Raw genomic sequence first — 27,820 nt, 5'->3', positions numbered from 1 at the left:
GAAACTAGTTTCTAATGAAACAATCTACAAAGAAATAGAACTGGTAATGAGCACTATCAGAAAAAAAAAGGTCACCTAATTAGAACACCTCTCAAGCGAAGCTCTTTTCTGTCCCTCAACTTAAATAAATAAATAAATAAATAAATAAAAAATAAATAAATAAATAAATAAATAAATAAATAAAGTGCAGTTTTTCACAAACAATCTCTCAGTCTGTTGGGGCAAAAACCACTAAAATCAGCAGGCAAAACAAGATGGCTGATGTCTGTGACAATTTGACAGATAAAATGAGGTGGTTTTGACACTGACAGGTAAAACGCACTGAGCATTTCGCTTCACACAGTCTATTTTGCAACTTTGTTTTAAAATGTCAATCCCGAAAATCTCGGGATCAGAAAAACTTAATTTTTGGGATTAAAATTGCCGGGATACCAGGATCAAATCCTCTATTTGTGATGTATGTTGATTTGTGTGTGACATTCAATGTTGGTTTAGAATATTTCTACTGTGATAGTAGATGTCTTCGACAAATGATATTTTATTATGTAATATTGGCGGCGATATTGGTATCGCATAACAGGAATTCTGCGTTATCGCACTGAATAATGTTGTCTTTGTGGAATTTTATTACATGACTTGCTGGGATAATTTGAGAATAATAGGCACTTCTTCATTTCTATTATCTGGAGAAGGTAATGATGCATTGAGATTAATGATGTCTTCTTAATAAGATTTAATGTGGTATGAATTGAATATTTTGATGATGATTATCATCATGAGTGTCCTCTAATTATACATGCCAAGTATAAATTAAGCCATCATGAGCTTAAATACGGTCAAAGTTGGATGATATTTAGTAAAAAATGACTAGTATTGGCAGTGCTGTCCTTTGAACATGTGAATGAAAGACTATGTTATTTGATGGTATATTCTAAATGGTTTAACATATCACTGAACTGCCATGCCCCCGTAAACGACAAGGATGATCACGTTAAAGATGCCTTTTATGACGATTTGTTAGAACTGTGGAATAAATTACCCAAACATGTCAAATGAATTTTGGGTGATTTCAATGCAAAAGTTGGAAAGGATACATTTTTGTGCCAACAATAGGAAGAGAAAGTCTGCACAACAAAAGCAATGATAATGTCATTAGACTAATCAATTTCGCTACATCCTCAAACATGAATGTGCAGAGTACCACTTTCCCACATAAACAAATACATAAGGAAGCATGGTATTTGTGTGATAGTAAAACTGCCAACCAGATACAATATGTACTAATTGATAACAGGCATAGAAGCTACATAACTGATATCAGAGCTTACAGAGGAGCTGAGATAGGATCTGATCACAATATGATAATAGCTTCTGTTAAAATTAAATTGAAAACCTCTTGTAAGTCACAGACTGAGGAAAGATGCAAAGTTGGCACTGGAAACTTAAGCAGGAGAATGAAAGATTAAAGTATAATGTGGAAATTGCAAACAGATTTGATATTCTGGGAGAAGATCCTACGGAAGACATTGATGAAACAAATGACGAAGTTTATGAACGAATGTGGAATAACGCAAAACAAATCAGTAGCAATGAAAGTGATACCAAAAGGTGTTAGTTAGAAAAAGAAATGGTTCGATGAGGCATGTCAAGATGCAGTTAATGAAGTGGCAAATATAGGATAATAAGAGGCTGCAGTCTAATAAGAATGTACATGTTGAACTATACAGTGAAAAACAGAAAGAATGTAGTAATTTAATTCGTAGAAAGAAAAAAGTCTACCTGAGACAACAAATAGAAGCAATTCAAGATGACTACAGAAACAGGAACATCCGCAAGGTGTATGGAACTGTCAACACAAAGGATTTCAACCAAGATCGAGTATTATGAGAGATAAGTCTGGAAATTTAATTGCTGATCAGGACAAATTATTAAATTACTGTAAGCAATACTTTGATTCCTTGCTGAATTATGATGATCCAGAAACCTGTATTGGTAAACTATCTAGTTGGCCATCAGAAGAACAAATACCAGAGCCATCATATCAAGAGATATTACAAAGTATGATAGTTAAAAAAAACAAAAAAAACAATAAAGCTTCAGGTAGCGAGAACATTCCTGCTGAGCTTATTAAATACAATGGAGAAAGATTAACATAAATACATATATAAGATCATCCTAAGGATATGGCACGATGAACGTATTCCAAAAGAATGGTAGGAATCACTTATTGTCCCAATTCATAAAGAAGGGGATAAGGAAGAACTTCAAAATTATCATGGCATATCTCTTGTAAACACAGCCTATAAAATTCTGTCTTTTAGTCTTTTACACAGTTTAAAACCATTATTGGGGACTATCAGAATGGTTTTCATAGTAACAGATCCACTACAGACAACACATTTGCAATTAAGACTATTAATGACAAGGTAGGAACACAAGGAGTCAGTTCATTATCTCTTTATAGATTTCTTCAAGGCATGTGATTCAATCCATAGAGAAAGGTTGTGGAACATCATGACGGAGTTTGGTTTTCCTATAAAATTAATTAGCATGTGCAAGCTGTGTATGGATCGTAATGTTAGCTGTGTTTTGCTCAAGGGCAGAAAATCAAGTTCCTTCCAGAATAAAACTGGTCTGAGACAAGAAGATTATCAGGAAATTAGCTCTTGTACCTGGTGGCATCATATTGGGGAGACAACATGAAGTCCTTGCATATGTGGATGATATTGTTCTTATTGGCCGCAATTAATTAGAAATTAGACAGCTGTTTGTGGAGCTAGAGGAAATGGCAACAAAAACTGCCTTACGGGTAAATGATAAGAAGACACATTACATGGTTGTACAGAGACCGAATCATGAGGAGGTTGACAGATTGCCTTTGAAGATTGGGAAATATATATTTAAAAGAGTACAGGAGTTTAAATTCCTTGGTGTATTAATCGATGAGCAAAACCGAAGGCAACAGGAACACCAAGCTAGAATTAAGAATGCAAATAAGGCATTTTATTCTATGAGCCCCATATTAGGCTCCAAGTTTTTAACAAGGAATGCAAAAAGGACAATCTACAATACAATCATTCTGCCAGTATTTCTGTATGGTTCTGAGACATGCAGTATAACCAAGAAAGAGCAGCAGCAGTTGCAAGAATTTGAGAATAAAGTTTATAGAATGTGCCGACTCCCTCCATAAATGGGGAATACTTAATTCGGCAGCGTGCAGTTGTGGTGCCATGAAGCAAACAGTTCAGCACATTGTGGAGCAGTGTCCTCTCACTGCCTACCAGCGAAACCCAAGAGACTTTTTTCTGCTCTCACCCTTGTGTGTTGACTATGTAAATAATTTGAACCTGTAAATACTTCAAACTGTAAATATTATGTATTACTATTGTATTTATATGTAATGTGATGTGTTTGCCATACACTAAATAATAATAGAAAAATATTTGGCCCATGGTTTGATCCTGTCTCTCAAAGCTGGCAGAAAAGATATAATTATGAGATTTACACTCTCTCTCAACAACACACTATAATGGGTGTGATAGAATCCAACAGATTATGCTGGGCTGGACATGTACTGAGGATGCAGGATAACAGAGCACCAGCAGATCTGTACAAGGGATCTCTTAATGGGAAAAGACCTTCAGGAAGATCCTGAAGCACCTGGAAGAAGGATATCAACAACGTATGCCGGACCGTCCAAAATGATAACTAGGAATAGCAGACTCAAGATCGAAAAGGATGGAAGAGAATTGCGAGATCGGCACGGGAACTTCACGTCCCTCAGAAGCCTACGTAGTGAGTATGTGAGTGAGCGAGTGCATAAAATCAAACATACTTTGTAAATTATTTTTAAAGTTAATTTCACCTTCTTCACCAAATACAGTAATAATTATTTCATATGGCAGAAGGATACAAGTTTACAAACAATGTTAAGAAAAATTATTTACAACTATATACATATTTGAGTAGTCTTAAAACATACAGAATGAGACTTAGATCACATGATGTAGTAGTGTCAGGTTGAATGTTCAACATGCTTAACCATTTCACAGCTTCTTCAGTGGCCTCATGGATGTCCTGCATTGTTCTGCTGAACCACCTGGGCGGGCAATCCATAGTGATATGTTTGAGAGTTTAGGGCATGTCTGGGGATTGCTGTTTCTTCACGTCTGTAAGTTTAACGTTAAAGAACCCTACACATGATCCCCGGGTGGTGCTAAGAAGGCAACAACAATGGCTGCAAAGCCATTTTAAATATTATTACAAGGCCATATCAATCATCCAGACTGCCACTCTTGCAACTTACGAAAGGCTGCTACCCCAACTTTCGATGAACCATTTGTTAGTCTGGTCTCTAGAGAGATACCCATCTGTTATGGTCGCACCTATGGCTCGGCTACTTGCTTCACTGGGACGCATAAGCCTCCCCACCATGGCAAGATCACATGGTTCACAGGCGAAGGTATATTGTATAATATGAATAAATACACATTATATTCATTTAGAGAAAATTTGTTTATAAGGAAGGTGGTGTTATACTTCATGTTAAATTTGAATCCTTCAAATTTTAAGACAGAAGATCCTAGATCTGAATGAAGTAGTTATGTGAATTTATGGCATTCTACCTGGCATTCATCAATGTCGATTTTGTTCTCTTCTCCCATATTCAAGAAGAGTTGTGAACTGGACTCACCTCATGATGTTTCCATAAAGACCGTCGATGGCTGACTGTGAATAACGTGATACCAGCTTCTCGACAGTAATTGTACATTGAGCCTTCCACATCAACACTCACTGCTGATGTGCACTCATCCAAGATAGCAAACTGTGGAGCATGATAGAACAGCCTTGCCATCTGAAAAAACAAAAAACAAAACAAAAACAACCTTTATTGATGGTATGTTAAGAGCACAGAAAGGATGAGCAAAGGATGAGCAAGTACTTCTATAGCATAGCAAAATCATAGGGGCAAGGAATACTAAAAAGTATACTTATCTCTGATGTCATACATAGGATAACAGGGACATTTTGTCGAGTGTTGAAATTATTTTCCAACAAACTTCATCTTCAGAAACTTATGGTATTCTTTCCTTCAATACATTCAACTCACATCTACAGGGAAAAATAATTTTACAAGAAGGTGTTCCTCATTCTTTTATATCAATTCATTAAAATTTTGCTGTACTTCATAGTTCTTTCCACATCAGTGTACCCACACCATGTATTATACAATGAGTTGCTCTCATTGGTTGGCTGGCGCACATGTGGGGCCTCTCTTTCTGGAGTTGCTAATCACTCCCCCCCACCATGGCATAGCAACAAGCAAGTCAATTCCCTCACTTTCTGAGTGGAGAGTCATCCCTAAGATGACTAGGACAAGAAACTGCGGGTTTCGAAGAGCTCAGCATGGTGAGCCATGAAACATATCAGGAGAGAAAAAGACTCAATTATGGAAGACGAACTAATGCATGTGAATCAGAGTTTCCTAACACGATGCCAAAAATGTGTGGATGTAGGAGACCATTTCTAACATCTCATGTCATATGGTATATACCGGCTTATTTTCATAATATTGTCATGTAGTGTTTGTTGCTATGCCATGGAGTGGGGAGTGATGAGTCCATGACTAAACATGCACTTGTCAGCCGACTGAGGAGAGAAACTCGCTGTACATCGTACAATAGCTCTGTATAGTGGACAATGATATCAATATTTAAATATACAGAGTATATATAAATTGGTGTCCATAAATTTAAGGATGTATTGTTGACACCAAAACATTACAAAGAGTTCGTATGAACATTGGGTCTGAAAATCCTTCATTAAGGGGTTATGAAAAAATTCTCTGTAGCAACTTCTGATTATGTAATTCAACTCAAACTTCATTTTTATCCACTTTCTTCTTTACAGTTGATCATAGCATTTGTTCTGTCTGATTGTCTTTTGTTCAATTGTAACTGAGAGCATTTTCCACCTTACAATACATTTTTATTGTTGTTTCCCAGGACAAATACATAATACTATATGTATAGTCTATAATAAAAGTATATACTGTAATAAAATGAGATGCTCTCGTGGTGCTTGTTAAATTATGCTGAAATGTTGTTGGACATTGTCAGGACGGCACATGAAGATGTGGTTAACACAGATACATTGTGTCTGGTATAAAATTTGCAAATTCACTGCGGTGCCCATGAAGTTAACCCGAATAAATTAGATAAAATTAAATTAATGAATTAAATGAGAGAATGTGTTAGTTAGATGGCATAACATCGAAAGTGTAAAACAGTAGGAGAAATCCATTTTACACTTTGGACGTTATCTAGTCATTGTAAAATAAAATAATTTAGTTGCTTCCTTGTTCACAAATTCTGACTTTTAATTAATGTACATATTGTAAACTATGTAAATATCAACTTTTGTAAAACTTTTTTTTTTTTTTAGCATAAGACCATTGTATTTAGTATTAAGTTCCAATGTTTAATAGATTTAAGACTTGACCTTAAGATTAGTATTAGGCTGAAAATGTTCAAAATTAGGGTGAAACATGTTCCTAACTAGTGTTTAAAATTTGCGTAGGATTTAATCACTACAAAATATAATTGTATTGAATAGGCGGACATAGTAATTTTATTCTTGAAATAATTTTACTTACTGTATCTTCAATACGAAACAAAATGAGATTAGTTACTTATTACTGCTTAGTACGATCATATTTTTCCTAGCCCTGAAAATGTTATTTGACATGCCTTGAGGAACAAACTTGATATCCAACACGGGTAAGATCCATCACGATAGTTGCGTGATTACGGAAAAAGGCCTTAAATTCCTGAACTTCACAGGATAATTTGCACTTTCGGGGAGCAAGCCGCTAGCCTAAGGAATGTTCGGTTTTGCTTGCCGGTTAGCAGCAAGATTGCTGAATAACACAGCGAGTCTTCTTGTCTTGTATTTCACATTCCATTCAGAAGTTAGAAATTTGTTTTATGTTGAATGGTACAGTGAAGTGTAGTGAATATTTGTCGCATGATACGGTAGTCTATATCTGAATTAGGAACACATAAACATGCCTATAGAATCACTCATTTTTGCTATTACCACGTACTTCGCGTATGATCACATTTTTTCTAGCCCTGAAAATGTTATTTGTCATTCCTTGTGAAAGAAACGTGATTTACAAATCGGCTAAGAGCCAACGCCACAGTTGCATGATTGCGGAAAAAAGTGAGCCTATTTGTGCTTGTATTTCACATTCCATTTAGAAGTTGGAAATTTATTTTTTGTTGAGTGGTACAGTGAAGTTTTGTCTCGTGATACTGTAGCTTTTATCTGGATTAGGAACATAATCACGTGAAATTGACTAGTGTGATGCATATTAGTCTTGAGATAACCTAGTTATGGATACGGAAAAAGTAGTGAAATTCCTTACTAATGAAGACAAAATTAAAATTTTTCAGACCGGGCGAGTTGGCCATGCGGTTAGGGTCGCGGAGCTGTGAGCTTGCATCCAGGAGATAGTGGGTTTGAACCCCACTGTCGGCAGCCTTGAAGATGGTTTTCCGTGGTTTCCCATTTTCACACGGCCGCTCCCTTCTCACTCCTAGGCCTTTCCTATCCCATTGTCGCCATAAGACCTAACTTACCAGTGTCGGTACAATGTAAAGCAAATTGAAAAAAAAAAAAAAAATCTTTCGGAAAGTGGACTGGCATCCGCATCTTTAAGCGCACAGAAGTCGCAAATGTTGAACTCGCACCTTCAAGTTTCGAATCGATTATTCGACTCTGGGTCGAAGTTTTCAGAATGAAGGTCAAAGTCAATCCTCCTGATTCCTTCCGGTCGCACATGGACGAGTGTAACCTCCAATTCATTGTCTAAGAGCAAATAATCTTTAATTATCCACTGCTCCAAAATAAAAGGCTTCTACTAACATTTGTTTTAGAACATGTGTGATCTGCAATAATACTTGGATATTTTTATTGGCCCCGTGCATATGTTTTCATATTTGTTGTTCGGTGTTTTTTAAACCTTTTAGTGCACTTGTTATTTTATAAGCCCCACCAGAAAATATTTTCATATTTGTTCTCTCGTGTTTTTCACACCCTTTAATAAGTTACTTTCCTCTAATTTTTAGAAAGGGTAGATATAGTTTTCACTGTACTCGCAGATACATGACGTTAAATGCCATCATATCACTAAGTTTACACAAGGAGTAATTTAAATACCACCTCTTCAATACATTTATTTCACTATTCTGTGGTCAAATGCACATAGAAATTACCAGAATTTTAAAGGTACATGTTTCGCCCACTTTTTGTTGGGCATCATTAGCCTTGTTCAATCTTAAAACACATATTGGTCTGAGGAATCTTATTAAATTACATAAATCGTATTGATGAACTCTTAATGGTATTGGTACTGTGGTTATGTAATAATTACACCACAAAAATATTGAGTAAAATATGTACACATATTAAAATCACTTTGAAAAATTAAAACTTTTGTCTAAAAGTAAGTGTCACATTGTATTTTAAAAATAATTCATGTCTGACACTGAAATAAATCTTCTTGATAAAAGGCTTGAACGATATATATCACGTCTGGGGAACAAATGATCAAACCCAAGGATTCACTGGATAGGAATAATACGAATAAAAGATACGGTATATGATGAGGTTGAAGTCTACTATTTAAAACTGGGATGAAAATACAGTACGTAGTTGAATCGGAGGCGATATGGATTAAGACATCTTGGAATGTTGGATAAAAATCGTAGTATGATGAGAAGCGCTAGTAAACATTGGAGCATTGGTCGAAATCGCTGCTAAAATTACTCATAAGAGACGGTGGTAGGTCTAAATGACAATCTTGTGTAATCAGAAATGCCCCTTGTAGATGTGGTTGTCCGTAGTAAAAAATTTAGTCATTTCATTCTCCAGATGTAACGTATGTCCTAATGTGTCTGCAGAATTAGTCTGTTTGGAGTTCCTACTTCTAAGTACTTCTAAGTACTTCTAAGTAGGAACTCCAAACAGACTAATGCTGCAGACACATTAGGACATACAGTATAAATACAGATACATATAATGAAGTTCATAAATTGTATTTCATTGTGTTTTGTGTTATTCAGAATAACTTCCATCACATTACAAGACGATTTATTTAGCGAGTGTAAAGACTGATATGCACTACATGCATGGCCGATCAGATGGGAATGTGGTAGCACCATGTGAACTCTATGCAGAAAGGTATCCTGGGAGACAGTTACCTTGTGTAAAAATGTTTTCACGATGACTCCACCAATGCTTGCAAGAGACAGGCACATTAAAGAGGAGAGATTGGGATGTTGGAAAACCAAAAGAGGTATGAAGCTATGCGCTTGAGAAAAGAGTTCTTCGTACTATGGATGAAACCCCATCAACTAGTACAAGAAGAATTGTGAGAAGGGAAGGCATTAGGCACATGGCCATCTGGGAAATTCAGCATGAAAACCTTTTGCGCCTATAACACCTTCAAAAGGTGCAAGGATTTTATGCGACAGACTTTCAGCCAAGAAGAAATTTCTGTCAACACGATATAGCAGTGCACTGTGTTCATAATTTTCTTAGCATTTACCCTATTCACTGATGAGACTTAACACATGAGGGAGTCTTCAATTATCATAATACTCACATATGGGCTAATGAAAACCGTAATGAAGTATGACAGGACAAACATCAGCAGAAGTTCAGCCTCGACATGTGGGGAGGAATCATTCATGATCATCTTATTGATTCCTATTTCTTTCTGCAACATCTTACTGGACAAACGTACCTATGGCTTCTCAGAAATGAGTTTCTTCATTTACTCTACGTAACTTTCGATGTCACCCACATGTGATTTATGCACGATCGTGCTCTACTTCACTTTACTCTGATAGTTCACCAGTATGTATTTCTTTAATACCTGTCGAAACTAATGTATGAATAAATAAAATTTAGAGGTGCTTGAAAAAGAAAACATATAACAACAATAATAACAACAACAAACTGTATATGAAAAAGAAACAACTTAATTAAAATAATATGACATGTTTCGTTCTCGAGAGATCATCATCAGATTCTATCAAATAACACACTTTTTAAATTACATATATAACTTATGAATTGATTAATATTATTGAGAAGTGTAAAACCATTTATGCTAAAACTTGTGTCCACTCCTCCAATAATTGGTGAAAACTTAATGGGAAGGTATCAAGTCGACTAGCCTTCTTAATGAATTATTATTATTATTATTATTATTATTATTATTATTATTATTATTATTATTATCATCATATTATGAATTGTTTTGAATGATTTAAGAAAAGATTAATGAGCATTAGTGAATTAAAGAATTACCTGTATCATTTTAATGGAGGTTGAATTATTGTGCTTGTTTGATAAGTGATTTAATTTATATAGTGAAGATTGGGAAGACTTTTAGGTGCGCGTGTTCACTGAGATTCTTGTTACGTCATTCTCAGTGGCGGTGGGCTCTTAGGAGCACAGGAGCACGTGAACACCCAGTTTTAATACAACTTTACGCATTCATGGATAATTTAAAACTTTCCTTTCTTTCGACCTGATTTCAACAATCGATCGAAAGCATTCAACTTATATCGAAGCTCCGTTACACCGACAGTTGTTCGTTTTGACTGACAGTGCAGCGATCACACTGGGTAATGCGCTATTGTGCTGAAGACTATACGCATGCGCAAAGCAGATGACGTCATGGTTTATGCACTGATATTCCCATTAGCGAGGAGCACGGTAAGGTGCGTGCTTTGCCGTCTTGAGCAATCCTCAAACCAGTGGCAGTATTACAGTTGACCACAAGGGTCCGCCACCTCCCCTATTACTGTTAGCCACAGCCCCGCAGGAGATACTATTGCATTACATTACCGGCAGATTTCGCTAGTAATTCTGAATAGGCATTTTCTAGCTCGTGAACAGGTGTTCGCAATTGCGGGAAGAAGTTTGCTTTACCGTGTGACTGGAAAATCTTTTCAATTGAAATTTATTTGAGTGTTGTGTTTTGCTTCTCTGTTTGTATGGTTTGTAACCAAGGTATTCTTTGTGTAAGAGGAAATGAATTCAGTTCAGTTAATTTTAACCAGCGAAATATTAACCGTCCGCCTCTGTGGTGTAGGCCCTAGTGGTTAGTGTGATTAGCTGTTACCGCCGGAGGCCCGGTTCGATTCCCGGCTCTGCCACGAAATTTGAAGAGTGGTATGAGGGCTGGAACTGGGTCCACTCAGCTTCTGGAGGTCAACTGAGTAGAGGTGGGTTCGATTCCCACCTCAGCCATCCTCAAAGTGGTTTTCCACTTCTTCTCCAGGCAAATGCCGGGATGGTACCTAACTTAAAGCCATGGCCGCTTCCTTCCGTCTTCCTTGTCTATCCCTTCCAATTTTCCCATCGCCGAACAAGGCCCCTGTTCAGCATAGTAGGCGAGGCCGCCTGGGCGAGGTACTGGTCATCCTCCCCAGTTGTATCCCCCGACCTAATGTCTCACGCTCCAGAACACTGCCATTGAAGGCGGTAGAGGTGGGATCACTCGCTGAATCCGAGGGAAAAACCAACCCTGGAGGGTAAGCAGATTAAGAAAGAAATATTAACTTATCAGGGTAAGTTAGAAATTATAAGGTTGGACCGGACAGACCAGATTTGATTATTGAGAACCTTACAAAAACTGACAAACGCGACTATAGGCGTAAGTTTAAGAGAGAAATGTACGAAACATGTAAATGGCTCTGTGGATGGTGGTCTAGGAGTGCGCCTTTTTGTTTGCCCTGTTTATTATTCAACAAAGAAAGAAGTGTGTGGAATTTAGCTGGGTACACAGACCTTGCTCATTTGAGTGCAAAAATAAATTAACATGAAAAGTTTCATGCACACAAAAACGCGAGTATTGAATTCCCTATGCTAGTGTTTTCTGTAATTTCCAAGACGAGAAAAACTTAACATGTGATAGAGCAGAACCCTGATTAACCGAGATAATGTGGAGACTATTGGGGTCAATTCGGAAACAATTATTTTAAAAAAAGCGACCGGTAAATGCGGCACACATTATTTCCATGCTTCTCGTCGTGCCTAGGTGAACTTTGTGCTATTTAAAAACCAAGAATAGTGCTCACATCCTTCAATATCCGCAGTGTACTAAAGTTATTATGAATTTTACTTTTGTTCTACACTAACAGATTAGTCTAGTATAAAATTTATCCTCGGTTACAGGGGTTCTACCATATTATTTGTGAAAAAGGAACCGTAGGCTACAAGGAACTTTTGGTGAAGTGATTTATGTACCTATGTAACTTTTTTGCTGATTTGAGACATGAACAAAAATATTGTTGTGAACCCCCTAAAAATTTTGTCACGAGCCGCCACTGGTCATTCTCTTATGTACAATCATAATTTTAGTCCACCGATGATGATGATGATGATGATGATGGTTATCATCATCATCATCATAATCCATATTGCTGTGGAAATATTTTAGGGACGGTTTAATGAGTATTAGGGAATTAATAAATTATATAATTTTGATGGAGTTTGAAACGTTGTGCTTTACTGAATGCAGATAGATTTAATTAAGCAGAGTGAAGAGTAGTGAATCTTTTAGGCATGCGTGATCACCAAGGTTATTCTGGTTGGCATATTTTGTGATTAGAATTCCTATTGACTCCTTTATGCATGAAGATTTTTTATTATTTTCAATATGCAATGTATTTTAAGATCTGTACTCAAGGCTGTACCCAGTGGGGAGGTTAGGGGGGTTCAAACCCCTCCAAAATAAAAGTGAACTGGACAAATTTAAACAGCATGTACAGGTTCTGAAATAGCCTACAATACATTGTAATATATAAAATAAGAGTTTTGTCTGTACATTGCTCAGAATTTAAAAAGGATGGTATTTCCGTATCGGTCATGTCCATAGTAGCAAGGAAATGCACTTTTTAATTTTCCGTAATTTCTGTCTGTCTGTATGTACACGCATCACGACAAAACGGCTGAAGGAATTTAATGAAAATCGGTATGTAATGTCCGAGAATAAGTCACTACAATCTAGGCTACAAATAATCTTAGTCATGCTGAGAGAAATGGTAGTTTAGGGGAAGGCCTAAAATTTAATTCTCAAATTTTTATGTTATTAATGGCCCTATCTTAATGAAAATCAGTATGCAAAGTCAGGAAATGTCTACAATCCAGGGCATAAATAATTTTATTCACGCTGAGTTTAATGGTAGTTTAGGAAAGGCCTAAAATTTAATTCTCAAATAATTGTGTTATTAGTGGTTCTATCGACAAATACTACATTACTTAAGTTATATAGTATTAAATTTCTGATCATTTATGCCTTATACATTTTTACCGTACCGGCTATAACAGAGATATTCATGAATTTGGATTTTTGTTGCTACGTCCATATCAGGCCAAGTCACAAGAAAATGGGTAAACAAAATTTAATGAAAACTGTTAAGTCAGGGAATAAGGAACTACAGTCTACGCTAGAAATAATTTCATAAGACACCTTAATATCACAGAGTCGAAAGAAAACTAAACGTGAAGGCCTACAATACGGAAAGTTCATAACATTGAACAACAATAACATTACATTAAGCATTGTTTGTTGTGTCTTCTGCTGTTACCAGTAATATCTGATAGATGGGATTGCTGCTGTATACCAAGTATTTTTTTAAAATTTCCTTTACGTTGCACCGACACAGATAGGTATTATGGTGACTATAGGATAGGAAAGGGCTAGGTTTGTAAAGGAAGCGGCCCTGGCGTTAATTACGGTACAGGCCCAGCATTTGCCTGGTGTGAACATGGGAGACCACGGAAAACCATCTTCAGGGCTGTTGACAGTGGTTTTCGAACCCACTACCTCCCGGTATAGACTCACAGCTGCGCGCTCCTAACTGCACGGCCAACTTACCCGGTCGTACCGAGTATAACAGCCTGCCTGAATATTGGCGGGAAATAGCTGGGGAGTTAGGTAACTTTCTTCATAAGCATGCCATTCCTCTGGTTCATAAATTTTCTGATACTACTGATACGTAACAAACTGGTTCATCATAGTATTTGAGCTATTCAATCCCTACCCTGAGGCACTGATTGGAATGAGCAGTGTGTATATTTAACGGAACAATGGCACAGGAGTGTTCACAGCTGTCTGCTGCCTGGTCATTCCAGCACTGCAACTTTGGACTGTTAGATTGGCATCGTAGTACTGTTCGTTAAAAGTGAGAAAATGTGCGGTTTTTCATTTGAGCGAGTATTTTATATGATAACATTGCTTTTAATCCCTACATTCCTACTGACGTTTTTGTAATGGCCTACGTTAACTGTAGTTAGGAAAACTACAAAGACAGTCCTTTAAGAATCCCGTAGCGAAGCACGGATACATCAGCTACTGTAGTTGCAAATATTATAAAAACAAGCATTTGCAAAATAAACAATTTAATTTAACCTATAAAGTCTGTACAATCTTTAAATGTTTCTTTATAAATATAGTTAACAAATTTACTGAAAACATAAATGAAAAGTTTAATTTTGGTGATATAGACGAACTGCTTGTTTTTTTATGTTCTTAATACATTTTGCCATAAAAATCAATTCCAATAGACATGCAGAAATATTTTCATGTTATCATGCTGCACGAAAATATTTTTAAAAATGAATCAAACCTCTTATTACTTACAGTGAAACATATTGTTACCTTCACTTTTAAACAAATGACAGAAATCTTTGTGTCACACCACACGAACGATATCACTTAGAATTCTGCAACAAGTGGACTAGATCAATCAGAAACTATGCGACCAATGGTGCAAGTGTTAAATTGTTATAACACCTTTCACTAATGTATGGCTATTTTGCTGCAATAAATGTTTTGTAATAAAGTTTGTAAAAAGTATGTTCATCCAAAAGTGCCATTTAATCACCTATGTCGTACGTTTGGCAGCAACAAAACCGGAACTGTGGTATGTTGTCCATCATGCAAAGCTTGAATATCACATATGGAAAGAAGCAAAGTTGAATGATACCATATTTTAAGGAATTTAGTAATTATGGGTTAAACGTCATGTGTGTTGTCCAATATCCTTCATAGGCAGCTGCTCCAGTAACAAAATGCTTCCTGGATTTTTTATGCCATTCTCATTAGACTACTGTTCTCGCTGATTCGTAGTTCTACCTTGGAATGATTTATGAATATTGTCTGTAATTGAATAAAAAGAAATTTAGAATAACAAATGTTAGAGTGCGCGTTGATAATTATAAAGATAATAGTATAATACCCCATAATTGTGGTCAAACTTACTCATCCAGTCTGATGTTAGTTGGAGCCACCTGTTCCGGTTGCATCTGATCGACTAAGCTTTCTACTTCTAGTGAAGTACTGATGTGGTAACGGAGGGGGAAGGGGAGTGGGTTGTACTTTGTGTGCCTGTGTTATTGCTAGGGAGGTGTTACCCGAATTGGTGTGGGCGGGCCTAACATTAGGCGTGGTCATTTAAGTGCTGTGATTGAAAAATAGTAAGGACCTTATCCTTATTTACAGTATCGATTAACCTTGGAGTTCTCATATAACAGATTTTTGTTGTCAATGACGTCGTTAAGATTTATCATCTTTATTACAGGTTTCGCCCCCAAAAAATGTATACATTTTCCATTTCACTCAATAATTTCCCCTTGCCTAAGCTTCTATGGTTAGATCTTTCTCTATTGAAGTGAATTGATGTCCCGTTTCACTCATATGCTGGCTCATGGCTGAATACTACTTGTGTTTGGAAGCATTATAGTGTTCCAAAAAACCTTGTAAAAAAGCTCCTCCCAGTTCGACCTAGATACGAGAACCCACATTGTGTACACTTTAGTCTATAAACACCAGATCTTGAGTAACCGTTATTATTATTATTATTATTATTATTATTATTATTATTATTATTATTATTATTATTGACCTTATTGTGATTGAAAAATATGTTTTGGTTATTATTTACTTGTCCTGAAGGCTATGTTGATGTTTTGTTTTTTTAGAATATTTGTGATCTGATGAATAGCTGGGTTGTTATATGTAAATGTGGCATAGCTATTTTTCTTGGATTTATCTGGTACTAGATTGGAGGACAGTCTAATTTTGATTTTATTAATTAACCGATTGCCCATATTTATTTTAAAACCATTGAAGTGAGCTAATTGCCTTATATATTTTAGTTCTGCTTTTAAATTATCTGGAGAAAGAGGAACTTTTAGAGCCCTGTATATTAAATTAAGAAAAGCGGCTTGTTTTTGAGTCTTGGGGTGCAGGGATGACTCTTTAATAGTTAAGGGTGAAACTCGAAATTCAAAGGTGTTATGCATACGTGTAATTGTTAGATTAAAAAATTTAAAGAATTTTTAACTTCATCTTCTTTGGTAAATTTAATAACAGGGTCTATTTTGTTTAATGAATCCAATATCTCGTCACTATTGGTAATATCTTTGTTGACAACCACAAAAGTATCATCAACAAATCTAAGCCATAAACAAATATCCTTTATTTGTGAAATAGTTTTTGTATGTTCTATCAAATCCATGTAAATATCAGCTAGAATGCCAGAAAGGGGGTCCCTCATCGCTAACCCTTTTTGCTGATAATACTTGCCATTAAAAGAGAAGTAATTATTGTTTAGAACAAAATTTAATATCTTCATGAATTCTTCAATTTCCATTTTACTAAGGCCGCTGTGTTTATTGATGTTGCCATGGATAATTCTAACGGTTTCTTTAGTAGGAATGTTTGGGAACATGTTTACGATATTGTTAGGTTGCAAATTAAACAACTTTTTCAAAACTTCGCAAAAACTAATTGAATTTTTAAGGCATATTTAATTGTTGAATGTACAAGGTTTTTTCAAAAAAAAAAAAAAAAAAAAAAAAAGATAAATTTCGACACTTTATGAGTGGGGCTGTTTCTACAATTTAAAATACGATGCACTGGATTGTCCTTCTTATGAATCTTCAGCAAGGCTCTAGCGGTTGGGATATTGGGGTTCATGTTGAAAAGTTTTTGTTGCTCTTGCTCATTGAAAAGAAAATTAAAACTTTTTATTAAAATTTTTAAATTTCGCTGAATTCTTCTAGTTGGGTCTTTGTTGACTACCAAATAACTCTTATCATCAAAGCATTCTTCTGTTTTTTGAATGTAGAACTGTTAAATCTAATAGGACTGAAGAACCTCCTTTATCCGTTTTTCTAACAATAATGTTATTGTCGTCTATCTTTGTTTTTAAATTCTGAATTAGTTTTTTTGTGACTGATCAAAATCTGCATTTATTTCTTCAGCTAGCTTTGGTAATTTCTTTTTTACTTTGAATCTGACATCATTCTGTATCTCAATAGGGAGTTTCAAAATAATGGTTTCTATCTCTGCTACTGTATTGATGATGTCCATTACTTTTTTCCGCTAGGCCAATTGTACTTTAAGCCTTTGTTTAATATCCCAATCTCTTCTTCTGAAAAGTGAATGTTTGTTAAATTGACTACTGTGGGCATATTATCATGTGGGGGTACTGTTCTTTGCGAGACTGTATTACGTGTGGGAGATTATACTTGAGACTGTAGTAATTGGGAGAGTTTATCAAGAGTTGCTTGCTTCCTTTCCAGTAAAATATTCAATTTACTATCTACATATAGTTAGTATGAATTCCATTCCAATGGTGACAATTTTTGGGCCAAAAATAAATGAACCTTATATAATTGTAAATTTAAGAGGGATTTCTTTTTGTAGGCTGCTTTAATTTAATTTCTTATCTAAATCTCATTGATCTTGTTTTGAATTCTATTCATACTGGTTAAATCTTTCCTCTGCATAGGTCTTAAAAATTTTGGAACCAAATTATGCTCCAGACATTGTTTTAAATATGCTATATCTTTTGTTAATTTGCATATTTTGACCTTAAGATTGAAATATCTGTTTAAACGATAATTTGTCTGGTTGACTATCAAGTTACAAGTAACAAGTCTCACGTTTGCTCCGTATTGAAGATAACAATAAGTAAAATTCTTTCAAGAATAAAATTTACTGTATCCACCTATTCAATATCACAGTTTATAGTGATTAAATTCTACATGAATTACATACACTTTTTAGATACATGTTTCACCCTTTCTTGGGCACCTTAAGCCTATTGACAATCTTAAGGTCAAGTCCAAGGCCTTGTTTGAGTTACACATTTGAACTTAATACTGTACAAACGATCTTATTCTAAAAAATTTTTGGAAACAAGTTTTTCTTTATATGCTGTGTACATGGGTATAAAATGTGTATGTTGAATAAAACCAAACTGGCGAAACATGTATCTAAAAAGTGTATGTAATTCATGTAGAATTTAATCACTATAAACTGTGAATTGTATTGAATAGGTGGATACAGTAAATTTTATTCTTGAAATAATTTTACTTATATTCTGCAGTCTCGGATAAAATAACAATATCATCAGCAAATCTCAAGGTTTTGATTTCCTCTCTCTGGATTGTGATTCCTTTTACAAATTCCTCTTTGATTTCATTTACTGCCTGTTCTATGTAAACAATGAAAAGGAGGGTGGGGGGGACAGACTGCAGCCTTGTCTCACTCCTTTCTGGATTGCTGCTTCTTTTTCAAAGCCCTTGATTCTTATCACTGCAGACTGATTTTTATACAGAGTGTAGACAACTCTTCGTTCTCGGTATCTGATCCCAATCACCTTCAGAATCTTAAATAGCTTGGTCCAATCAACATTATCGAATGCCTTTTCTAGGTCTATGAACGCCATGTACGTGGGCTTGTCCTTCTTAATTCGATCCTCTAAGATCAGACGTACAGGTCAGGATTGCTTCACACGTTCCTACATTTATTCTGAACCCAAATTGATCTTCTCCCAACTCAGCTTCAACTTGTCTTTCCATTCTGCTGTAAATAATACGTGTTAAAATTTTGCAAGCACGAGATTCTCAACTAATGGTGCAGTAGTTTTCACACTTGTCAGCATTGGCTTTCTTGAGAATAGGTATAACAACATTCTGCTGAAAATCGCATAGCACTTCTCCTGTCTCATACATCTTACACACTAGATGGAATAACCTTGCCAAGCTGGTTTCTCCTAAGGCAGTCAGTAATTCTGAGGGAATGTCATCAATTCCAGGTGCCTTGTTCCTATTTAGGTCTCTCACAGCTCTGTCAAACTCCGACCTCAAAATTGGGTTTCCCATTTCATCAGCATCAACAGACTCTTCTTGTGTTCTAGAACCAAATCATCAAAGTCTTTACCTTGATACAACTGTTGGATATGTTCCTGCCATCTTTCTGCTTTGTCTTCTTTCCTTAGAAGTGGCCTTCCATCTGAGTTCTTAATATTCATACACCTAGATTTCCTTTCTCCAAAGGTTTCCTTGATTTTCCTGTATGCAGCATATACCTTTCCTAGGACCATACAACCTTCAACATCCTTGCATTTCTCCTTTAGCCAGTCTTCCTTAGCTACCTTGCACTTTCTATCCACTTCATTCTTTAATCGCCTGTATTCTTTTCTGCCCTCTTTATTTCTAGCATTCTTGTATGTTCGTCGTTCATCAATCAGGTCTAGTATCTCCTGAGTTATCCACTGATTCTTAGTTGATCTTTTCCTTCCTAACATTTCTTCAGCAGCCCTACTGACTTCATTTTTCATGACTATCCACTCCTCTATTGTGTTTCCTTCAGCCTTTTCATTTAGTCCTTGTGCAACATGTTCCCTGAAACAATCCCTCACACTCTTTTCTTTCAACTTGTCTAGATCCCATCTTTTTGCATTCTTTGCTTTCTTCAATTTTTTCAACTTCAGATGACATTTATTGACCAACAAGTTGTGGCCAGAGTCCACGTCCGCTCCTCGGAAAGTTTTGCAGTCCAACACCTGGTTTCTAAATCTCTGCCTAATCATAATGAAGTCTATTTAATACGTGCAAGTGACTCCAGGTCTCATCAACGTATACAGCCGTCGTTTGTGGCATTTGAACTAAGTATTAGCAAGGACTAAGTTATGAACAGTGCAGAATTCAACCAGCCGACTTTCGTTCCTTTGTCCCAATCTGAATTCTCCTACTGTATTACCTTCTCTTCCTTGGCCTACCACTGCATTCCAGTCTCCCATCACAATTAGATTCTTGTCGCCTTTTACATATGGTATTAAATCTTCTATTTCTTTGATTTCCTCATCATCCACTGAACTAGTGGGCATATAGACCTGAACTATTGTGGTGGGCATTGGTTTGGTGTCTCTCTTGACAACAATAATTCTTTCACTATGCTGGTCGTAGTAGCTTTCCTGCTGCCCTATTTTCTTATTATTAAAGCAACTCCTGCATTTCCCCTGTGTGATTTTGTATTGATAATTCTGTAGTCACCCGACCAAAAATTCTGTTCTTCCTGCCAACATACTTCTTATACCAACTACATCTGACTTTAATCTATCCATCTCCTTTTTCAGATTCTTTAACCTACCACAACGATTCAAACTTCTAACATTCCACGCTCCAATTCACAGAATGTCAGTATTCATCTTCCTGATGATCGCCCCCTCTCGTGTAGTCCCCACCCGGAGATACAAATAGGGGACTATTTTAACTCCGGAATATTTTACTGGGAGGAAGCTATTATCAGTACATCATTCATACAGAGAGAGCTGCAGGCCTTCAGGAGTTAGTTACAGCTGTATTTTCCCGTTGCTTTCAGCTGTGTAGCAGTATCAACATAGCTAAGCCATGTTAAGTATTATTACAAGGCCATATCAGTCAATGATCTATACTGCCACCCTTGCAACTTCCGAAAGGCTGCTACTCCCCTTTCGATGAACCATTCGTTAGTCTGGTCTCTCAACAGATACCCATCCGATGTGGTTGCACCTGCGGCTCGGCTATCTGCTTCATTAGGATGTGGCAAGGTCACGTGGTTCGCAGGGGAGGAAGTAAAAAGTACTTGTTACAAAACTTATAGTTTTTCCCTGGAAGCCACCCCCCTCAAATCCTAATCCCCGCCAAAAACATTTCTGGGTATGGCCTTGTCTGTACTGATGTCTGTGAAGTGGCAGGCATTGTCATAAATGCGTTCATCATTACAACAGTAACAGAATCAGAATCCTAGCGATCAACAAGAGGACGTTAGGTTCGAGATTAGGAAGAAATTAAATAATATCAAACCACATTATACCAATTCTCAAACAAATCAGGCCAGCACCATTAATTCAGTTTCGAAGCTTAAAAAGATAATTAAAGAAAACAACTTAGTTGTAACGATAGCCAACAAAGGTAACGTAACCATCCTCATGAGTAGAGGCATGATTTTTTCGCATTAATTTTTGAACGATTTTGCGAGCAGGATACTAATTTTTGCGTTATTTCGCAAAATAGATGTTGCTGTATCGCTCTAATTTCACTTTAATGGAATTCTAAAATTAATCATTAAAGGTTTAATTACTATCACTGATCGTTGATTGTGGAGGTTTAATTGATAGACTGTACATACCTGGTACATACTTTTGAAGCCATTTCCGGACTGCAGGGTCATCTACCTTCTCCAGCGGGATGTTGGCTTTGAGTAGCATCGCTGTTGTTTCGTGAATAAATTTTATTATTTTTACTCTTAGCTTTCTTTTGCATATCTAATGAGAGTTCTATTGTTGCCTGCCGTTTCACTGTTGGAGTGCTAAATTTACGTTCTGAATGTTCCTTATTTTTAACACAATGTTTTGAGACAGTATCTTCTTTCTCCCACTCGATACGAACATTACAAAATTTACACATTAAAATATTGCTTTCTGAAACGTATAAACCTTCACTCGCAAACTGTTTAGCTCTGCTGTGCACCGTAACACTTGTCGAGCGACCCATCTTCATTACTGTCTGTGATCACTTTCTTAATTTTACCTGACCACGAAGCCGAAATACACAGATCAATTGTGCTGCTTGTAGACGTCATTAGGGATTCCAGGATTGCACAATGCCGTGAGGAGACAGGCTGAGGTGGGATTACCAGCCACCACAAGAACAACATACCAAACATTTCGTTAGGCAAAAAACCTGGAGCCAACCCCTTTTCTTTGATGCCATGTCTTAAAGAGATTTTCCAGAACATTAATGATAACATATTTCTTTCCTGTTGATGATATATTTTTGTTCTTCCTTTTCTTTTCAAACATAATCTTGGAACAAAATGTCAAGTTATTCACTACAGATTTCGATGTAATATCGCGCTTATAGCGAAATAATTGAATTTTGCTTTAAAATGGCCTTATTGCTTTAATTCGCGAACATAATATCCATATTTTCTTAACCGGAAACATATAATTCGTAAAGATATCGCAAAATCGCTTCAAAATATTTTTTGTCGCGTTTATCGTCAATGCGAAAAAATCATGCCTCTACTCATGAGTAAAGAGGAATACATTAATAAAAAAAAAAATTTTTTTTCTGACAAAACTTGTACCTTTAAAGTTAAAAATTTCATTGTTCTGTACTGAAAAATATCACAGTTAAAATTGAAATAATTGAAAAATAGATTGAATAAATTGAATCTATTTTTCAATTATTTCAATTTTAAAACTTGTACCATTATTAAAAAAAAAGATCCTACTACTAAAATTCAAAAGAACTTAAAAACAATTGCTTAAAGGTCTAACTTTCCTCTTAAATGACAAAGAAACCATTGAACTAATCAATATGAACCCAGGACTCCCCAAAACTAGAGAACAATCCAAGATCCACAAAGCTGATGTCCCCATGAGACCTATCATTAATTACAGATAGAGTCCCTTACATAAAACCTCACAGTACAAACAATTTTTAACCCGCGAGGCATCGCCACGCGGTCTTTTCGACCACACGTTTATTCACTTGTAATCTGCAATGAACTTACATCTCGTCTTGCTCTTACTTCTCTTATCCTCCACTGGAGAGTTGACAATGCTAGTGCAGTAACAGTTAATCTAAATTTGTTGTCCATTGATACCGGAAGGAAGAAACTCTGACCTCGACAGAAGTTACGGTCTTTTCCACCGCGCGCGAGGCCTGGCGTTTGGCGTTGTTGTTTTGTTTGTGTTCCGTACTGCGAGTCTTAATAGTTATTTCTGCGTGTAGTGTTATGTTTTGTGTTAGAAAACATGGATCCGAAGGAAATAGAGAGGACTGATCAACTTTTGCGAAGCGTAGAAAAAGAAGAATCAGTGAACCAAGCTCTTCAACGACAACAGTGTACTGCAAGGAGCTATTTGTTTGAAGATGATGATAGTGATTGCAAACCGTTTGATGACATCTGATGACTAGAATCATTCAGTGAATGAAAGTGAACATGATACGTAAAGTGAGGAGCCTGGCAAATCTGAAGATGATATAGACAATCCTTGCGTGGAGCCTGATCAAGTACCACATCTGCTTGGTAAGGATAATAAAACAAAGTGGGATGCTCATGTAATGTGTAAAACAGGCCGTAAAAGAAAACGGAATATAGTGAAACCTTCTCATTTACCAGGTGCAATAAGGGAGGCAAGACATGTCCAATCTTCATTAGAAGCCTGGCAGTTGTATTTCCCTGACTGTCTACTGGAGGAAATTGTAGCATATACTAATGTATGGCTTGACAAAAATCAGACTAACTATAGCCGGCCATGTGATGCTGCCAGTACAAATATTGTAGAACTCAAGGCTGTGATTGGCCTTCTTTATTTGGCAGGTGTAGTCAAATCAAGACATTTGAACTTGAAGGACTTATGGGCTACAGATGGGAGGGGTATTGAAGCTTTTCGCCTAACAATGTCCAGAACACGATTCCAGTTTATCTTTCACAATTAAGTATTTATTTTCCACCTAGTCGATACAATGATTGCTTAAGGCAATTTTTAATGGTCAAAAGTGGTACATGTTTCGTATATTATCAACATCTTCAGCCACATAACACTGTTTAGATGAAAAATGTATAAAATTGACAAAGTAATGCTTTAGAGGAAGTGTCCTTAAAATTAACATAAGATTGACAAGATTAAAACAAACAAATAACTCAAGAGAAAATATATAAATTATTTCTACAATAGAAAGCAGTTGTCAAGGAAACGCTTGTACAATATTCCATAGAGAAATTGTCCTAATAAATATTCTTTTCTTAATAATTCATGAAAAAAGATCAATTTATAAATTAAAAATTATACAGTTTATAAGTAATTATCGAAATGAAGAAATCCTGATATCACAGTGCGGCTCTTATTATTAATGTGTTATGTGGCTGAAGATGTTGATAATATACGAAACATGTACCACTTTTGACCATTAAAAATTGCCTTAAGCAATCATTGTATCGACTAGGTGGAAAATAAATACTTAATTGTGAATCTATTGAAGTGCGATACGGACCATGAAGCTGATTTTATGTAATCCAGTTTATCTTACGTGCACTCAGGTTTGATGATATAACTGATCGAGGTAATAGGGTGATAGTTGATAAATTAACTCACATCAGGAAGATATTTGAGGACTTTGTGATCAGATGCATGAAATATTATTCACTTAGTGAATATCTCACAATTGATGAGATGTTACAGGGGTTTCGTGGTTGTTGCCCATTCAAGCAATATAATCCAAATAAGCCGGATAAATACAGCATCAAAGTATTTTCCATAGTAGATGCCAGAACATTTTATACGTATAAAATGGAAGTTTATGTAGGAAAACAACCGGAAGAGCCTTATCAAGTTGACAACAGTGGCAAAAGTGTAGTCGAGCGGCTAGTTCAACCAATTTCTGGGTCTGGACGCAATATTACCATGGACAATTGGTACACCTCAGTACCATCAGCCGAATCATTGCTCAACGATCACAATCTTACAATCGTGGGAACAATGAAGAAAAATAAACCACAAATTCCTCCAGTTTTTGTTCAAACCAAGCCTCGTAAAGCGAATACTAGCCTGTTTGCGTATAGAGGACAGCAAACACTTCTCTCATATGTACCAAGAAAAAACAAAAATGTACTTCTTTCTACGATGCATGAAGGAGATAACATAGACCCAGATTCAGGAGAAGCGAACAAAGCCGAGATGCTTACTTTTTATAACCTCACGAAAGGGGGCGTTGATGTCGTAGACAGGATGAAGTCTGAATACTCTGTCTCTAGAATCAGCAATCGCTGGCCTCTTAACATTATTCTACATGCTTTTGAACATTGCTGCCATCAACAGTTTTATTATTTTTAGAGACAGGCCTAACGGAAGTGGCATAAATCGCCAGAAATATTTGAAGGAGCTCTCAATTATGCTACGAAATCGTTACATGATTCATCGTGCATCGAATGACTGCATTGCTCCTGATGTAAAGATGCGTTTGCGTAGCATTTTGGGTATTGAAAAAGAGGACCAACGTCACCAAATTGTAAATCAGACAGACAATGGTCGCTGTGCTTATTGTGACAGAAAGAAGAATCGGAAAACCAAAACTAAATGCATTTCATGTTCACGTTTCATATGTAAAGAGCACACATGGCCATCATGTGTCCAGAGCGCGGAGAAAAGTGTTGAAATCGTACAGGAGGAGGGGGATGATGACTAAATTCTTCACCATTTGTGAGATCTGGCAAGTTCTGAACGGTTTTCCTGTATTGCACTCAGTGTTAAGTTCCGAAATTTGTTTTGAACCAGCCATAGGTGATTAAAATTACTAATGACTGGTGCATTGGGACTTGAGTGGGTTTTCATTCTTTAATGTTTATTATTGTTTGCATTGTACCTATTTTCAAGTTTGAAGATATCAGACTGCAGGCTGTCAGCACAGCATATATATTTTTTACAATTTGCTTTACGTCGCATGGACACAGAGAGTCTTATGGCAACAATGGGATAAGAAAGGGCTAAGAGCGGGAAGGCAACAGCCATGGCCTTAAGTGGTACAGCCCCAGCATTTGCCTGGTGTGAAAATGCGAAGCCACGGAAAACCATCTCGAGGGCTGCCAAAAGTGGGGATCGAATTCACTATCTCCCAAATGCAAGCTCACATCTGCGCAACCCTAACCGCACGGGGCAACTCGCTTGGTCCACCAAGATTAAGTAGTCGGCATGGTCCAAACTGCTTACTACATTTCCACCTAACTGAATCACTCCCTGCAACTTTATACATACATACATACATACATACTACATACATTATCATTATAGACTGTTATGCCTTTCAGCGTTCAGTCTGCAAGCCTCTGAGAATTTACTAAACGTCGCCACAATCCTCGATTTGCAACTAGTGTTGTGGCTTCATTTAGTTCTATACCTCTTATCTTTAAATCGTTAGAAACAGAGTCTAACCATCGTCGTCTTGGTCTCCCTCTACTTCTCTTACCCTCCATAACAGAGTCCATTATTCTCCTAGGTAACCTATCCTCCTCCATTCGCCTCACATGACCCCACCACCAAAGCCGGTTTATGCGTACAGCTTCATCCATCGAGTTCATTCCTAAATTAGCCTTTATCTCCTCATTCCGAGTTCCCTCCTGCCATTGTTCCCACCTGTTTGTACCAGCAATCATTCTTGCTACTTTCATGTCTGTTACTTCTAACTTATGAATAAGATATCCTGAGTCCACACAGCTTTCGCTCCCATAAAGCAAAGTTGGTCTGAAAACAGACCGATGTAAAGATAGTTTCGTCTGGGAGCTGACTTCCTTCTTACAGAATACTGCTGATCGCAACTGCGAGCTCACTGCATTAGCTTTACTACACCTTGATTCAATCTCACTTACTATATTACCATCCTGGGAAAAAACACAACCTAAATACTTGAAATTATCGACCTGTTCTAGCTTTGTATCACCAATCTGACATTCAATTCTGTTGGATTTCTTACCTACTGACATCAATTTAGTCTTCGAGAGGCTAATTTTCATACCATACTCATTGCACCTATTTTCAAGTTCCAAGATGTTAGACTGCAGGCTTTCGGCACAGTCTGCCATTAAGACCAAGTCGTCAGCATAGGCCAGGCTGCTTACTACATTTCCACCTAACTGAATCCCTCCCTGCCATTTTATACCTTTCAGCATATGATCCATGTAAACTACAAACAGCAAAGGTGAAAGATTACAGCCTTGTCTAACTCCTGTAAGTACCCTGAACCAAGAACTCATTCTACCATCAATTCTCACTGAAGCCCAATTGTCAACATAAATGCCTTTGATTGATTTTAATAATCTACCTTTAATTCCATAGTCCCCCAGTATAGCGAACATCTTTTCCCTCGGTACCCTGTCATATGCTTTCTCTAGATCTACGAAACATAAACACAACTGCTTATTCCTCTCGTAGCATTTTTCAATTACCTGGCGCATACTGAAAATCTGATCCTGACAGCCTCTCTGTGGTCTGAAACCACACTGGTTTTCATCCAACTTCCTCTCAACGACTGATCGCACCCTCCCTTCCAAGATGCCTGTGAATACTTTGCCTGGTATACTAATCAATGAGATACCTCGATAGTTGTTGCAATCCTTCCTGTTCTCTTGCTTATAGATAGGTGCAACTACTGCTTTTGTCCAATCTGAAGGTACCTTACCAACACTCCACGCTAGTTTTACTACTCTATGAAGCCATTTCGTCCCTGCCTTCCCACTATACTTCACCATTTCAGGTCTAATTTCATCTATTCCTGCTGCCTTATGACAATGGAGTTTATTTACTATCCTTTCCACTTCCTCAAGCATAATTTCACCAACATCATTTTCCTCCTCCCCATGAGCTTGACTGTTTGCAACACCACCATGATGATTTCC

The 27,820-nt window shown here is 36.7% G+C and overlaps 1 protein-coding gene across 1 annotated transcript in view; it reads right to left on the bottom strand.

Moving 5' to 3' along the window:
- Abcd3 (ATP binding cassette subfamily D member Pmp70) overlaps window positions 1-27,820 on the bottom strand; it is a 211,360-nt gene that overhangs the window by 24,195 nt on the left and 159,345 nt on the right. Inside the window, exon 14 of the mRNA XM_067138123.2 lies at window positions 4,694-4,855. Within this exon, the coding sequence (XP_066994224.2) occupies window positions 4,694-4,855 (162 nt within the window). The remainder of the gene's footprint in view (window positions 1-4,693; window positions 4,856-27,820) is intronic.

Source organism: Anabrus simplex, chromosome 1 (genome assembly GCF_040414725.1).
Source record: "Anabrus simplex isolate iqAnaSimp1 chromosome 1, ASM4041472v1, whole genome shotgun sequence".
NCBI lineage: Eukaryota > Metazoa > Arthropoda > Insecta > Orthoptera > Tettigoniidae > Anabrus > Anabrus simplex.
Note: the sequence above shows the minus strand (reverse complement) of the source record. Positions and strands in the feature narration are given on the sequence as shown.